This window comes from Sphaeramia orbicularis, chromosome 9, assembly GCF_902148855.1.
Source record: "Sphaeramia orbicularis chromosome 9, fSphaOr1.1, whole genome shotgun sequence".
Lineage (NCBI taxonomy): Eukaryota > Metazoa > Chordata > Actinopteri > Kurtiformes > Apogonidae > Sphaeramia > Sphaeramia orbicularis.
The window spans coordinates 25,773,661-25,789,024 of NC_043965.1; the positions used below are offsets into that span (position 1 = coordinate 25,773,661).

The window sequence follows — 15,364 nt, forward strand, 5'->3', positions numbered from 1 at the left end:
GGCCTCCTGCAGGTCCCCAGTTCCCTGGTTTGAATGTATTCATCAAAAACAGACACTGAGTGAGGGGAGGGAGTAGATTAAAGTCCTACAGTACAGCATGATAAGGGACTGCAGTATTTTCTGCTGCAAGACAACCTTAAAGCATCTTTACTCTGGACAACAGCTTTACCATAAGTATGTTGCAGGGGCCGGATAAAATGGATAAAAAATTCTCTTTCTGCCAGGGGTGTTAATCAGAATCAAAAAAGAATCACCAACTACTTGGTTTGTACCTTTCAAGGTGATTTTGCCAGAAATGAAGTACGAGCTATTCATCTTTCTAACTTGTTGACCATGAACTGCATATGCTCAAATGAATCTAATTATGTCAGGTTTGCTGTTGACCTTTCTGAATGTGATAAAATTCAAAAGGAAGACTAGATATTGCTGCCTCTCCATTTTGAGTCTCAAACACACTGCATCTATCCTGTCAGACAAAACTACCACCACAAAACAGTCCTCAACAACACCTGCTGCTGTATAATTTGGGAAGCACAGCATAAAATGTTTAGCTGATGTGGGGGTGAGGGGGGGACTGTGCTATGTTAGTGGTTATCCTTTGCTTCCACTTCTACCTCTTTCTTTGCATGTACACATTTGGCAGAGTTTCACTAGGAAGTGGTTAGATGACCATAGTGAAATTTAGTGTCTTTTACAGCGCAGAAGTCTAATAAACCTCATTATGAAAAATCAGCTCAGTAAAGCAGGAGGCCACAGGGTATTTTTCCAGCCATTTAGATAAAAAGTCCTTTTTTTTTTCCTCCCTTTGCCACTTCACTCCTGAGGTGAGAGGGGTGGAGGGATCTCTCCGGGTCACATGATGGTGCAGCGATTCCTCTGTAGTGCCCCCTGCAGTCGGATGGAAGTGTGGTTTTGGCGCATGCCCCTTGCCACAGCAATGCCCAGCAGCTCTTTAAAGAGCAGGACGACGTGCCAGTTAAACTTGGCAGAGCACTCCACATAACCACACTTCCAGGTCTTCTTCACCAGGACAGACACGGCTCTGCGGGGCATGAAGCGCTGCCGTTGTAAATCCCTCTTGTTGCCCACCACCAGAATTGGCACCTCACTGCTGCTGCCTTCCCTGCAGGAGGATGTGGAAAAAGGTTGAAAAGGCACTGTTAGTACACATGTTGTCGTGCTGGTGTTTGTCACAGTGGTTCACTGGGCGTGTGCAAGATGTCTGTGTGCAGTTTTTCCTTCCTTGTGAGGTGTGTGGGGGCGGACTGGAGGATTAGAGCTCACAGGCTCAAGGGGCCTCCCACTACACTGTGCAGCGACTGCTGATTTACAGCATTAAGAAAACGTATGGCAAGCCAGAGGTAGGCATTTATTAGTCGTCAAGACCTGTGTTTGTAATTCATAGTCCTATAGTGTTAATGAAAAACATCAACACTCAGTATCACATCCACAAATACAGTAATATCCCGTCTTGCCTGCTTAACATATATACAGTATTTTCTATAGCAATGCAGAAAATTGGGTTAATGGAGGGAATTTTGAATTGAATTGTGGAGAAAATACTACAAAGCAGGCTAATTAGAAAAATAGGATGTCAATGATCTTGCTCTTTGGTTTAATGCCAAATTACTGGAGCTGAGAGCTTTAATAATTGTTTTCTTTTTTTAATTAAATATAAAAACATTAAAAATATGAATAAAAAAAATTAATAAAAACTATTATATGAGATTATTTCCTCATAGACAAAAAAAATAAAAAAAAATAAAAAAAAATATATATATATATATTTTTTTTGTTTTGTTTTTTTTGTTTGTTTTTTTACACACAGAGGTAAAGATCATTAAAGCTGCTGTTTTAACAATTAATCTTTTCTGATCCAGGGAATAAATGTTGCTAATTTTTCTCATCCTCTGACAAGTCTTCCATACCCTCATATTTCTGCGTCTGCCTTGACAGATGGACAAATCGCTACACAGAGAGGAAGTTACAGAAGGAGAGATGTAGTGTGCAACTCTCAAACCCCTGAGGCCAACTTCTTAAAAACGTCAATGTAGAAAAACACATCACAATGATCATCTCACTTTTCTCCTTCTCACAGGTTGCGCTCAAATAACACACTTAAAAATATCTCCTTGCAAATCTGCTTGTGCTTGAGTGTTTTAGTGGAACAGGATGCACTGTATGTAAGTATGAGTGTGCATTTGCGTGGGAGAATTGGGGGAAACTATACAGGAGTGACAGGGGGGTCACAACACTGTTATAGTCACTGAAGCGAAGCCAGGTTTCATGCTACAGGGCTCAAAAAATAGAGCAGAAAATGCTGTTCTGTTTCTGAATGGGTTTCCGTGAGCTGAGCAGCAACTACAGAGCATATATATTTTAGTATTTGTGTGTGTGAAAAAATGAAATGAACGGAAGATACATTTATTTATATTTAAGCACATGAGCAAGATAAACACTGAAGAATGCAATGGCTACATTATATAATGTATGTTCCTCCTCCCCTCTTTTCCTGCCTCCTCACACATCTGTGCCCTCACATCTTTGTCCTGTGATTACACATTTGTCCTGTTTTCCATTCCTCCTGCACTCACCCTTCCTTCCAAAGCTGCTCTGATAATGGTTTTCTGTCATGGGCCATAAACATTGATGGTCACACATTAAGAACAGCATGAATGTGAAGATGAGCAGTGCAGTTTGGTCATATCAGTCTGCATCATTGTGGACCCTCATTGTTCCTATCAGTATGTAAATATATACAGATAATGTATGTAAGGAAGACAGAGCATGTGATGCCTTTTCATTTGTCTTCTTGTTATCACTAGCTGGTGTCCTTTTGACAGAGACCTTTGTCAAATGTTATCTTTGCTTCTTTCATGAACTTCCTATTTTTGCTACTCTCCAAAAGGCCAAGTAATGAAAAAAAAATACCAACAAATAAATATATAAAAGAATCAAGTGTGGACACAAGCTACTCTCATGCAGCAGCACCAGACTCAAATGTCATTACTGAACTGTCAGGATGCAAGGTGCGTGAGTGTGTGTGTGTGTGTGTGTCCTGAATTAAAAGATCACCACAAGCAGACCATCTATCACTGTCACAAAACACAGACATGTAATTGTACTTGTGATTGTGTTTCATGACAGGACTGTGAAATTATGTGCTGTCCTCATATGGGTGACACAATATGTCATCAGTGAGCGTTAACAAGCTGTATGTCAGTGGGTTGTGTATTCACTAACTGACTGTACCTGTGCTCCACTATCTGCTGCCTTATCATTTTGACATATTCAAAGCTCTCCACACAGCAGATGTCATATACCAGGATGTAGGCGTTGGCATTGCGAACACCTCTGCAGCGCAAATCCAGCCACTCCTAAAAGGTAGACAGAGACAAAGACATAAGCATTTAAGTTATAACTGTAAATAAAAAAACAGATGGATGCGGTCTCTTCCAGAAAAAAAAAAGACCTATTCAAATGTTCACTGAATAGTTTGATGAGAATGAAAATGGTGTGAATCATATGTGACGGCCTTCACAGTCAGTACATCTCAACTCTCTTGAACAACTATGGGAGGCCTTAAACTGGCATGTTAGCCAGCACTCTCCATCACCATCATTAAAACATCAAATGATGGAATATCTTCAGAAAAACTGTTGAGATTGAATACCCAGGTGCATTGATACTGTTCTAGAGGCACCTTATGAAGACACTAAAGTAGTTTTCCTTTAATATTCAACTAACCTACAGAGAGTGAATTGTAAAAACAGAGAGATTAAATGTGTTTATTCATGACGATGAATCATAAAACACAGTTGGCCTTTGTAGACTGTGAAGTCTGTTAGACTGCTTCTGGATCTGTGAAACATTTGATATGGACATTAATAAGGCAATTTTGGAACTTCAGCTATGCCAGAATATTTTAATTCACTTTTTAAGGTGTAACTTATCAAGAAGTGAACATTTTCTTACTTTCTTCATGCTTGTCAGAAAAAGGTTAAATCCTCTTCTAAATCCAGTCAAAGAAAAAATTTTTTATGACTTCACATCACAGTTCACAAATATGCCTCTGTGGGTTTTACTGTCTTTACAGTGTACAACACACTCTGTCCTAGTGCTGGTGGGCCAGGCCTACCAAAACACTTAATTCAATATTCAGTTATACATACATGGATCAAGGGGACGAGGACCAGATGAGATATGGCTCTATGATATTGTGACACAAGTACTTCCAGCTGTGTTTCACAAACACAAGATTAGCACCCAAAATGGTTTATGGAACTATTTTTATCGGGATGAAGAATAAACACAGCCTGTCAAAATCAAAAAGTTCCATATAATAACATTTCACTGGACTGCCTTCAGCTCTGATGATAGCAAGCATCCACCCATGCATTGTTTTAGTAAGATCATGCAATGTCATAACATTTATATTCATCATTTTTTGGACACATGACAGTGTTGAACCTAAACCTGACCAACTGAATCAACCCCAGATCCTAACACTGTCCCCACAGGCTTGTACTGTAGGTACTAAGCATGATGGGTAATCACTCCATCCACTGCTCATCCCGTTCTGAACAGGGTCAATCTGGACACATCAGACCACATGACTTTTTCCATTGAAACTGATGGTTGTGAAATGTGAAGCTACTCACTGTATCAGTTAGACTTAAAGAACTTCATCACTGCAGTAATTATCCAATGGTAGTTTGTTACCTATTTACTGTGTATATATCAATTTATGATGTGAATTCATTTTCCTAAAAAAAAAAAACATAAAAAGTATTCTCTGGAAAACATTATGAATGTTGACCACCCCACTATAGCTGTGTTAAATAAAGAGGAGAGGCCTTATGCAAGATTTAACAAGACAAAGATGCAAAAGACACAAAATAAAATGACCTAATATGGACATGATATAAGAGACATAACAACACAAAATTTTTTAAAGGACAAACGCCCCATATGAGATATAAAAAGATTAAACTGATGTACAAAACGCAAAAAGACAAAAATCCAGCTTCCTGTTTTGACAGTGAAAGAGTCAGTAAATAGATATAGATTTATGATAATTCATAATGTATTTTCTAAGTTGAGGTCCAAGTGAGACAATCAATTTATCTTTTGGGTCTTGAGCTGAAAGAGTTTGAGAATCACTGCTTTATAGTTACTCAGACATAAATGAATATGCTTATTTTAGGTATTTATGCTGGTCTACTGGTGAAGTAACAATCACTTCGAGGGGGGATTCCTTTTATCTCTATCAGGAATTAAATGTTTTCGCAGAGGTAGGACCATATACACCAGACAGGAGAGAGCAATCCAAATCACACTCATCCTGTCTATATACAGTAATAGCAGAAAGGAGCTGAGCAGCATGAAATGTATTTTCCTGTAATTATTCTAAAACACTTTGGCTTAAAGTCAGTTTGCCTGTCTCCACTGCTTTCTTCTATGAATAAGTGCAGAGTGAATGAAGTCTCAGAGCTGGCATGGTTTGGGAGACTCACAGCCTAGAACAAAGTCATAAAACATGGTGATTGCCATGTGGAAAAGTGCTCCACAGTGTCCTAGCTACACAAACTCAAGGACAATGGCAGAGGTTGAGATAAGCAAACACAGAGTCTCCTGCTAGGTGAGAAATAAGGACACCTTCTGTATCACTTTTGTCAGTCCTTGTTAAGCATTGTCATTCAGTACACATTCAGTGGGCCAGGGACATTCGTTTGATGGTAATGAGTTTCAGACTGTAATTAAAGCTCACAACACAACTTGGTACATTTGCTCCTAACTGGGGGACATTTGTTTCAACAAAAACGATGTGACCCACACTTTTATTCATCCTGGCACCCTCACTGCCAGAAACAGCATGCAATGAATTTACATGCATTTGATTCAATGAAAGAAGATGAGGAAAATAGAGGAAATAAAGGAGGTGTGAAGAAAAGATGTGCAGTGGAAGGTAAATGAAAAACACAAAAACAGGAATGGAAAAATGATGAAAAGATGAAAAAGGCAGCAGTGGATCAAAAGGCGAGGAGACTTGTGTCATGACCTCTGCAGCGCTGTAAACGGTACGGAAATGCTGAGACTGCTTAACTAATCTCAATTTCATTCCATTTTCAGAATAATAAAGTAGGAAGACCTTGGGTAATATGAAAGGAAACAAATTGCTGTAATCTATGCAGCTAATTGCTGCAATGCATAAATTACATACCACAGCAGCGATGCACAGCAAAATCAGCAAAGTGAAATTAACTCTGTCAGAGTTTGCCTAAACACAGCTGAGGTGTCTGTATGGATCTACACCACCAAATGTTGATCTAACACTTTTGGAAAAGTTTGTAGTTTAACACTAGTACAGTCTAAGCGTTCACTCTTTATGTGGTTAATATTCAACCCTTGTCAACATTAACCAGTTAGTTATTCTCAACACTAACTTGCAGTGTTAAAAGACCTCTCCCATAGTTCTCTACAATGATAAGTCTAAACGAGTTGATTTTATATTCCAAAATGCTGCCATCATTTAAAATTACTTCATGTTGTTAATTTTTTATTTTAAACATGTTCTAACATGAATAAAATATTATTTTATTTACACCTTAAACAGTGTCCTATTTTTATGGAATTAACTCTGTAAGGCGTCACTATGGCTGTGGGCTGACAGTACAGTAAGCTACTAAAACTGTGAAAATACACAAACTAAAGCAAAGACTGTGTTCGTTTGTTTAAAAGAACATTTTATTTCAAACCTACCTCAGAGCTGATCTCACTATGACCAAATTCACATTCAGTCTGAAAGAGGGACACTGCTCAGGTCCTCATCCAGCAGTTTAACTCTTCTTACTCTGCTGTGTGTTATGATGGATACATCATTTAATTACAGCAGAAATATGTGGTGCAAGTTGGAGTTATTTTTCACTTTCTGTAACACTGGTGATCACCAGATTCTGACTTAGAATGGTAACAGTTAAATAAGAGATAATCAGAGGTTTGAATCCCATCCTATTGTCTGCTGTTGTGTCCTTGGGCAAGACACTTCACTCCCCCTTGCTTCCAGTGTTTCTTAGACTGGTGTATGTACGTGAACGAATGTTTGGTGGTGGGTGGAGTGGCCGTTGGCGTGGATTATTAGCTACATTTGCATCAATTTGCCCAAGGGCAGCTGTGGCTACAAATGCAGTTTACCACCAGTGACTGTGGTGTGAATGGATAATGGATTCGGTGTAAAGTGCTTTGAGTTCCTAGAACTCGAGCACTATATAAATCCAATCCATAATAATAATAATAATGATAATAATAATAATAATAATAATAATAATAAACTAAAATACCTGAAAAGTGGTACCTGAAAAGAACTGAGACCTTTGCATCATGGGGAAACTGGCAACTGACAAAAATTAAGAACACATATGTCATAATTTGTGGTTTTCCTGGTTTGATAAAAAATATGGTATTTTTCAAATTGACACAATTGTCACTTGTGTCTTTAATATACAAATACAGTCATTAGACATGTAGTAAACCTTAACATTAAGTCTTAAAAAAGGATTGATTGACTAAAAGTGCAAACAGGCTTAAATGTTTAATTCGTCCAACACAGGAAATATTTGATATAATTCCAGATACACTCACCAGTACATCTGTGTTTTTCCTGACAGTACCACGGTTTTCAAAGCCACTCTGTTTCATGCAGCAGTGTTTTGTTGTTGTTTTTTTTGTGACTGATGCACCTGTACCCTCAACACAAATGCTGTCGTCTATTTGTTGCATCATGTTACTTTGAAAACATAAATATCAAAGTGCTGATTTTCAGACCTTTGTCATGCTTATTAGCATTTGGGCTTTCATTCCATTTCATGGTTTCATTATTTCATCTGCCACCTCCCACAGCCTGTGCAACTTGAAATAGGAACATGAGCAATCTAATTACATTGTTCTGAAGGTTAGAGAAAATATGCTTCTCAAATCAGAGCACTGTACAAGCAATCTGCACAAATAAGATCAACCGATAATTTGTGACAGAGGAGGTGAAGGGGACCAGACAATGATCAGTGTAACTTCTAATGATAATAATGCCTACACATCTGTGTCAGCGACGAATAATTGCTTTCATTCAATTTGGAGGAGTGCATTTGTGTGTTTGTGTCTAGGTGAGTGTGAAGCAGAGACAAGCCTAACACATCAGCAGGGAGATAATGAGGCTGATCAGGCATGGAGACAAACATGTGGCACTAAGATCGCTGCCATCCAAAGTGAAACTGAAGGCAGAGGGTATGAGGGAGGCAGGCAGCGAGGGGGAGCGTGTGGTGAAAACTGGTAGAAAGTGTGTGCATGCGTGTGTGTGTGTGTGTGTGTGTGTGTGTGTGTGTGTGGGGGGGGGGGGGGGGGGGTGTCTGGAAATATGTCATAAAGTGGCCTATTCTTACAATAATTTCCCTCTGACACTTCAATTGTAACATGCCCCGTGCATTACAATACCAAAGTGGTGCCTTGCAAACAAAAACCTCGGAGGATGTTATTTATATATTGTATTTTTGCTAAACAAGCAACACATATTCCCCAATAGAATAGATGTATGATCACAGCTTACTGTTGTCTGATAATTAAGACAACTGACGACATGAGATGCACACATCAGTTCAGTTGCATCCCTGCGTTGCGGTGTGGCTAAAAATAGAAGCTTGTGTTCTTATCTCATATCTCTTTGTCATCCAAGTCCTGTTTTTAAATGGGAAGGAGGGGCTAGAAACAACAATCCTCCAAACCCAAACAAGAAGCAAAAGCAATGACAGTGAAGGCAACAGTGAAATTAAGAACTGGATCTAGGAAAGCGTACTGGCTGACAAACTGAAGTCAAATAAATGTAAAAAATGCATGTGTGGGCATGTTTATTTGTGTGTGCTTTCAGGATGTGAGAGTGTGCTTGTGGGAGCGTGAATGTGAAGTGTGGTGCCACTGTCTGTATCCTCCAGTCGGTCTTCTCAACACTGTGCAGAAAAAGAGCATCTTATCTTTTACTCCTCAAGAGCCAAACAGAACATGTTTCCCTGACAACCACAGGCTGTGGTCAGTTTTTAGTAGGCTATGACAAAGCTGCCAGCGATATTACAACCAAGCTTAACGCTAATGAGTAGTTGTGATGGATCGATACCTGCGCCCGGGAGGGAAGCCGCTGTAACCCTGGTGGGGGAAGGGAACCTAGCAATTAGAAATATGTCACCCACAGGGCAAACAGGTCAACTGCAATTAAAATCCATTGCATCCCATGTAAATGAAACCCCCATTACTCAGTATTAACATAAACCATTAAAACCTGAGCACTTTCTGAGCTAACATTTTTAAAAGACGACATACAGATACTAGTTGGTGTTTCCTCGCACATAGTCCCAAAGCCTCAAAATGTTACTTTTTAATGGGATTGAGAACAGTTTTTCAACAATATATAAAAAGTACAGAGGCAGATTTTGCAGCATTAAAAAGGCACTGTTTTCTAAGTTTTAAACTGAATGAAACTTGTTATTTCTTGTATTTATTTGCAGTTTAATAAGGGTAGATAATTTGTACATAGAAAAACTGAGATTAGCAATTCCATTTATTGCAATTACTGTAGTAAATGGTACATTGTGTCACTTGTGAGACTAATTTGTTGTTATTTCCTAGTCAATGTGTTTTTTAAATGTGAAGTGGATAGTATCATTCATAACTAGATAAACTGTATACAGTGTTGTTATGTGACGTTAAAATCTTTGACCAAAATACTAAAAAAGTTGGTTTAACTACATGACTTCTAGTAGTGCGAAGCTTGTATCATCTAACATGTCTGTGAGATTCAGCATAACACAATACGTGTCATGAGAAGCAGACAGTATTGTCAGAAAACTGAGAGAAATCTCCAGAAGGCGAAAGGAGGGAGAGAGAGTATCGTATGTGGGAGGAAGTCATGGAGATACATTATAGCAAGACCAAAAGAAAAAAAAGATTAAAATATATACATACCTACATATCATTGCTGAATCAGGCTTAAATCTATCTGCATCACGCTATTGACAAATCATGACAGATGCCATCTAAATGTAATGCCATCAGCAACATACAGACATAATGCAAAGTAAACAAATCATTATGCCAACACAGCCTCACAGCTTAATAAAACCCCGCTTGTCTCCAACATGGGAAGAGATAAAAATGGCTGTCTACATGGTGAAATACATGGTGAAATAAGGTCACACAAGTAGCCTGCCAGAACGCTACTGTTCTTTCTTCAAATATAATCTGAACTGATGAGAACCTGCCATGCTGCATAAGCATGGAGGCGTACTGACTCACTCTATTCTGCAGATTATTCATCACAAATTTCAGAGGACATTATAAAACCTCATTTGGTAGCCTTTATTTCAACAGTGTCCATTAAACTCTGCGCAACCTTCCTAATTGACTGCAGCAAATTCCTGCTGTCTCCTCTGTTGGTCTTTTATTCCCAGCAGTATTGTAGCAGGGAACTGTGCTTTAATTCAATCTGCTGTGTACTGCAAGCAAATTTCAATCAGCTGTCTTTGTGAGCGCCCTTCTTCAGCTGGCGGTAGCTCATTGTATTCTATGCCCCTGACCCAGGTTACAATTCTTTGCCTGCAGGGTAAATACAGAACACAGGTCGGCTATGAGTCAAACATTCCTGATGTCTCATTGCTGTTTTCACTATGAATACAAAATGTCACCAGACAAAGGAAGAAACCATGTCTCTGAACAAGAGGGACATGACAGGAACCGAGAAGAAAAAGTGTACAGCCCTCACAGGGTCGTTCCTGAGCAAATGAGTAGCTATAAATCTGTTTGATAGAAATGTTGTGGCAGCACTCAGCTAATGGTTTTCCATGCCCGTGTACCTTCCACAAAAGGCCTGCCAACAGGCACCCGCTCACTGCACCGCCACTTTGAAATGAGGATGAAATGTTCACACAATATGATACAACATGCTCCAATATCACATGATGAAAGATGTGTGTTTGAAGCTTTCTTGTGTGACAGAAGGCACACACACTCACCCACACACACATAATCTCATGAGACAGGTTTTATTTCTGCTTTCTGCTCACATGTATCTTTTCCCTGATGGAGGTTTAGCAGCACTTAGCTGAAGAAAGAGGGAACTCAATCTGATGTTCTCTTCTTAGTGTCTCTATGGACACGTAACAATGAAGCACAGAAAGAACTCTTAACACCTTGCATAAAATGGTAAATATGTCTCAAGCTAGTAGAACAGCTACATGTCACTCTGGAGGAGCTTTACAGGATGATTGTTCTGGCCTCTGCTTGCCTGTTAGATATTTCCTCTGTTAACACCAGGCTTTCCGAGATCACTATAAACAAACTCTTTTGGAGGCCTCTTGTTCAAAGTACTTTTTTGTCTTCTTCACTTTGTCCTGATCTCATTTTCACAGTGGCACATCACAGTGTGATAACCGTCGCTGTTCTTGGGGGGGGCTATGTGTGGCACAGAGGGAGCCAGGAGAGAAATGATCAGCAGCAGCAGTCGTCAGGTACTGTGTGGCAGCTCAGTGTGGTGACCTTGGAGATTTATATCTACAGCCGCTCCACAGAGGCAGAAATGGACAGTTGTCTAGCAAAAAGCATCAATAAAAAAACACCAAAGACCATTTTCATACATAGTTCTATGTTTCTGGGGTTTCATGTTTTTTGCATTATGCACAAACGTGACTGAGAACAAATGTGAAGATGATGAATTTCTTGTCTTCTTTAAAAAAAACTACATGAGAGTATTCACATGTGTCCTTTGAGGACATTTTTAACCAAACCAGAGTTTTGGATGAACTTTTTCTTGCAGACAGTGCTGTTATAGAAGTAATTATAAGTGGTTTCATGCAGAAGTAGGTTTTATGTAGAAACTTAGAGCATTTTGCTGAAAGGTATGAACAAGAATAAAAATTGGAGATAGTAGTGATAGGATGAAAGTTTTGTAACATCAAATGCGTTTGTGTCGAAGAGCTTGACTTAAAAAGAAAAAGGTTAATTAACTCATAAATACCCAAACATCCACCAACAACCAAACCCATCTACTGATCTAAAATGTTTAACTCCTGTTGATCCATTAATCCTATCAATATATGTAAATAACTGGTGTAAAATGCAGTTTGTAATCTTTTCATGGTCATCAGAAATGTCCCATATGGATGTTCAGAGGCTCCGTAGTGAACGTGAAAACACTGTCATCTTCTACAACACTGATTCATCAGTAAAACCCATGGAGTTGGATCAGTGACAGTGGACGGAGACACTGGGTTTATGTTCAGTTAATGATATATTTTACAGTAAAAGTCACTTTTTGTTCAGTTTTCTCTATTTTTCACATAATAGGCCTCAACTTTAAACTGAGGTCTTATGAACATTTACACAATCAGTGAATTAAATTAATTGGTGAATTGATTTTCACTGAAAAGCCACGAAATACAGTGATTTATATTATCATAAACGGTGATATACCACTTAAGAAAGGTTAAATATAGAGGAAAAATTCATTTGGGAACAGTCAAAAAGTAGCTCTGTGTCTTTATGGGTTAAACTGTTTAATGACTCGGAGGAAACACTTTAATAAATCTTGAGCTAATTCTGTAAATATTCACAATTCTTTGCAGGAATAAAACCAATCTTTCAATCTCACTTCATACCTGTGCAGGGCTGAGAGTGCGGATCTATAGTGCAGTTTTTCTCTGATCCTGGAATCAGATGTGCCCCCATCTAATGAGGTGTGGCATGTGACCTGCAGCCAGAATGAAAGGGCAGCCTGTTCTATTTTTAAAATAGACTTTAACCAGGTGTTGCAGTGACTCCTGCATCAAGACCCTCAGTTTATTTTCTGTGCACACAAGCCAGGCTCCAAATAACCTGCAGCAACACCGTGTTAATTGCTCAAATTGGATGCTGGATCTTAGTTAAACCTCTCACCTTACAAATGTGTACTAAAATGGCTGCGTGGTTGTAGAATAGATGCTATGATTAATAAACAATAATATGCAAGCTGGCATTCCTTCCTCATGAGGAGGGCTGGGAGAGACACGGAGAGTTTACAACGTCAAAGTGAAGCTCTCCTAGGCTTTAAGTCAGTCAGGTCTCCATAGCAACTAGTAGGGACATCTGATAGTGATAGAAGAATAAATAAAATTGGTGTTTTGTATTTCAGGAGAACCAGAGGCTGTGAACAGACGGCAGCTGTAATAAAATTAAAAATTAAAAATAAGGAGGAACGTACTAAAGGAGAAGCGTCCTGAGGCAACCTGAAAAACTAATTAATAAAGCTTAGATGTGTAAAGCTCTAATCCTAAAGGTTTAATAAAGTTGGGTGTTTTTAGATGAGCATATATCTAAGTGTGTTTCCAGTGGTTTTGTACCTGACTGGAGCTGGATGGAAACGAGGAGATTGGCGGGACGTCCAAAATCTTCAGCTCATACATGTTCCCGTTCAGTATGACGGAGGGTCTGTACACATATCTGGTCCTGGTCGGCGTGTACACCTCCGAGAAATCGTTATAGATGAACTGGCGGATTATAGAAGTTTTCCCCACTCCGGGAGCACCGATGACTGCGATACTCAGCGTCTCCACCATTCCTGGAGCTCGAGTTCAGCACCATGGACAGCGACGACGACAGCAGACAGATGTGACCGTCCAGGACAAACAGCTGGCCGCCGCTGTTTACTGCTGCTCTGATGGTATTCAACCCACCCGCTGCCCCTTTAACCAGCCGCCTCTAAATCACCTTAACCGGGTTCAACTGCGGGCAATTAAACGAATCAATGGCCGAATAAATCACCCACCCGTCGAGAAGAGCGAGGAAACTTTTATTTCCAGGCGAATGGTGGGAGGAAAGAAAGAAAGAAGAAGGCATGCAGCTTGCAGGTTGTCAAAAATCCAGCTCAACCATGATCATGCAGATGGAGGGATTTTCGCTGCCTCTGCAATCCAACACACAGAGAGAAACTCTTGGTTTTCAGGGGACATCCCCAGGCGACCTCGTCCCCCGAGAGGAAGCGTAAAAGTCCGTCCTTGTTGTTTCCACATGGACATAATCTCATCTAGGCTAGACTCTGACCTTGCCCAAACGTTCAGGAGCCCTCAGTCTCTTCATTGATTATCTCCTCTGCACCTCTCACTCATTTCCACCGATGCACCACCACCGTGCTCCTCCATCACAGGGAAGACGGGCGCACAGCGGCCAATCTCACAAATAAGGTTTCCACGTGTTCTGAAATTGCATACAACCCCATAATCTTCACCCTTCGATGTCAGAAAGAGAAAAATCACACCTGAGTGGTTCAAGAAAGAGGAGGCAGTCCGCGCAGACGGCAGACGTGCGTTTTCTGTAAAGGCATCTGGAGCCTATTAACGAGAACTGTGCCTCCTCCGTTGGAAAGACTTGAGCTGGTGAGCACTGCTCTCTCTCTTTCTCTCATCACTTGCAATATCCCCCTGCCCCGCTCATCCAATAGGATCGTGTTGTGCGCAAGGCGTGTGAAAGCGCTGAGCTGCGATACGCCACAAATAAATTGCAAAGGAATAGGCCACACACTATACATCATCTAACCGCGAGGGTCATCGAGAAGCAAGGCTGAACATCATCTTTGTGAGGGACACGACTTATTACTGAAGGGGGCAGGGCAGGGGCGATATGTCCCATCAATCACTGGTGGATGGCAGCGACGCACAATAGACAGAAATCCACTTACTGACAAGTGAGAGGAAGATACGCTTCACATTTTCTGACCCCTCCGAATAACTCGACACAAGCTTGTTACCGGCTTGAGGATGTTTTATCTGGGGTTTTCTTTTGTCAGTGTGCGGTTTTATAACTATTCTGAGACTGAATCATGTAGATCACTGTAAATTTATCAAAACAATGGGATGCCACTGATGCCATGTTGGGAAAACACCCACACATCAGCTGATAACTGAAGCTTCATCAGTAGTTTTAAACTTCCATCTGCATCTCTAGCATCACAATGTGGAAACATGATTTCAATCTTCAGAAAAACTAAAAAATAATTTAACGTCCCTGTTGACAGACCAACCATCTTCTTTGATCTAAAAACAGAGCATAAGCGCCCCCTATCGGAATGTAATCACCCACTACAGGATCAATACTATAGATCGTTTTGATAGAGACTGTGAACCTCGTCACAGCTTTGGACTTATCTGAAGTACATAAAAAAAGCAGACTTCCTCCAGTTCAATGTGGTAGTGTGGAGCTGTCTGTACAGTCACATCTGAGGGCAGGATGTGCTTTTTATTTTTTTTCATCCAGGTTAAGCTTACGCAAGCAACTTGGGCTTTAAAACCCTGTTGCT

At 40.0% G+C, this 15,364-nt stretch overlaps 1 protein-coding gene across 1 annotated transcript; it reads right to left on the bottom strand.

Annotated features, from left to right (window-relative positions):
- Positions 1-270: 270 nt before the first annotated feature.
- Positions 271-14,450, bottom strand: rasl10a (RAS-like, family 10, member A). Its single transcript, XM_030142896.1, has 3 exons — positions 13,413-14,450; positions 3,253-3,377; positions 271-1,123 (listed from the first exon to the last, which is right to left on the bottom strand). Exons 1-3 carry the CDS (start codon positions 13,626-13,628, stop codon positions 853-855), a joined length of 612 nt encoding a protein of 203 aa, XP_029998756.1. The 5' UTR covers positions 13,629-14,450; the 3' UTR covers positions 271-852.
- Positions 14,451-15,364: the final 914 nt, after the last annotated feature.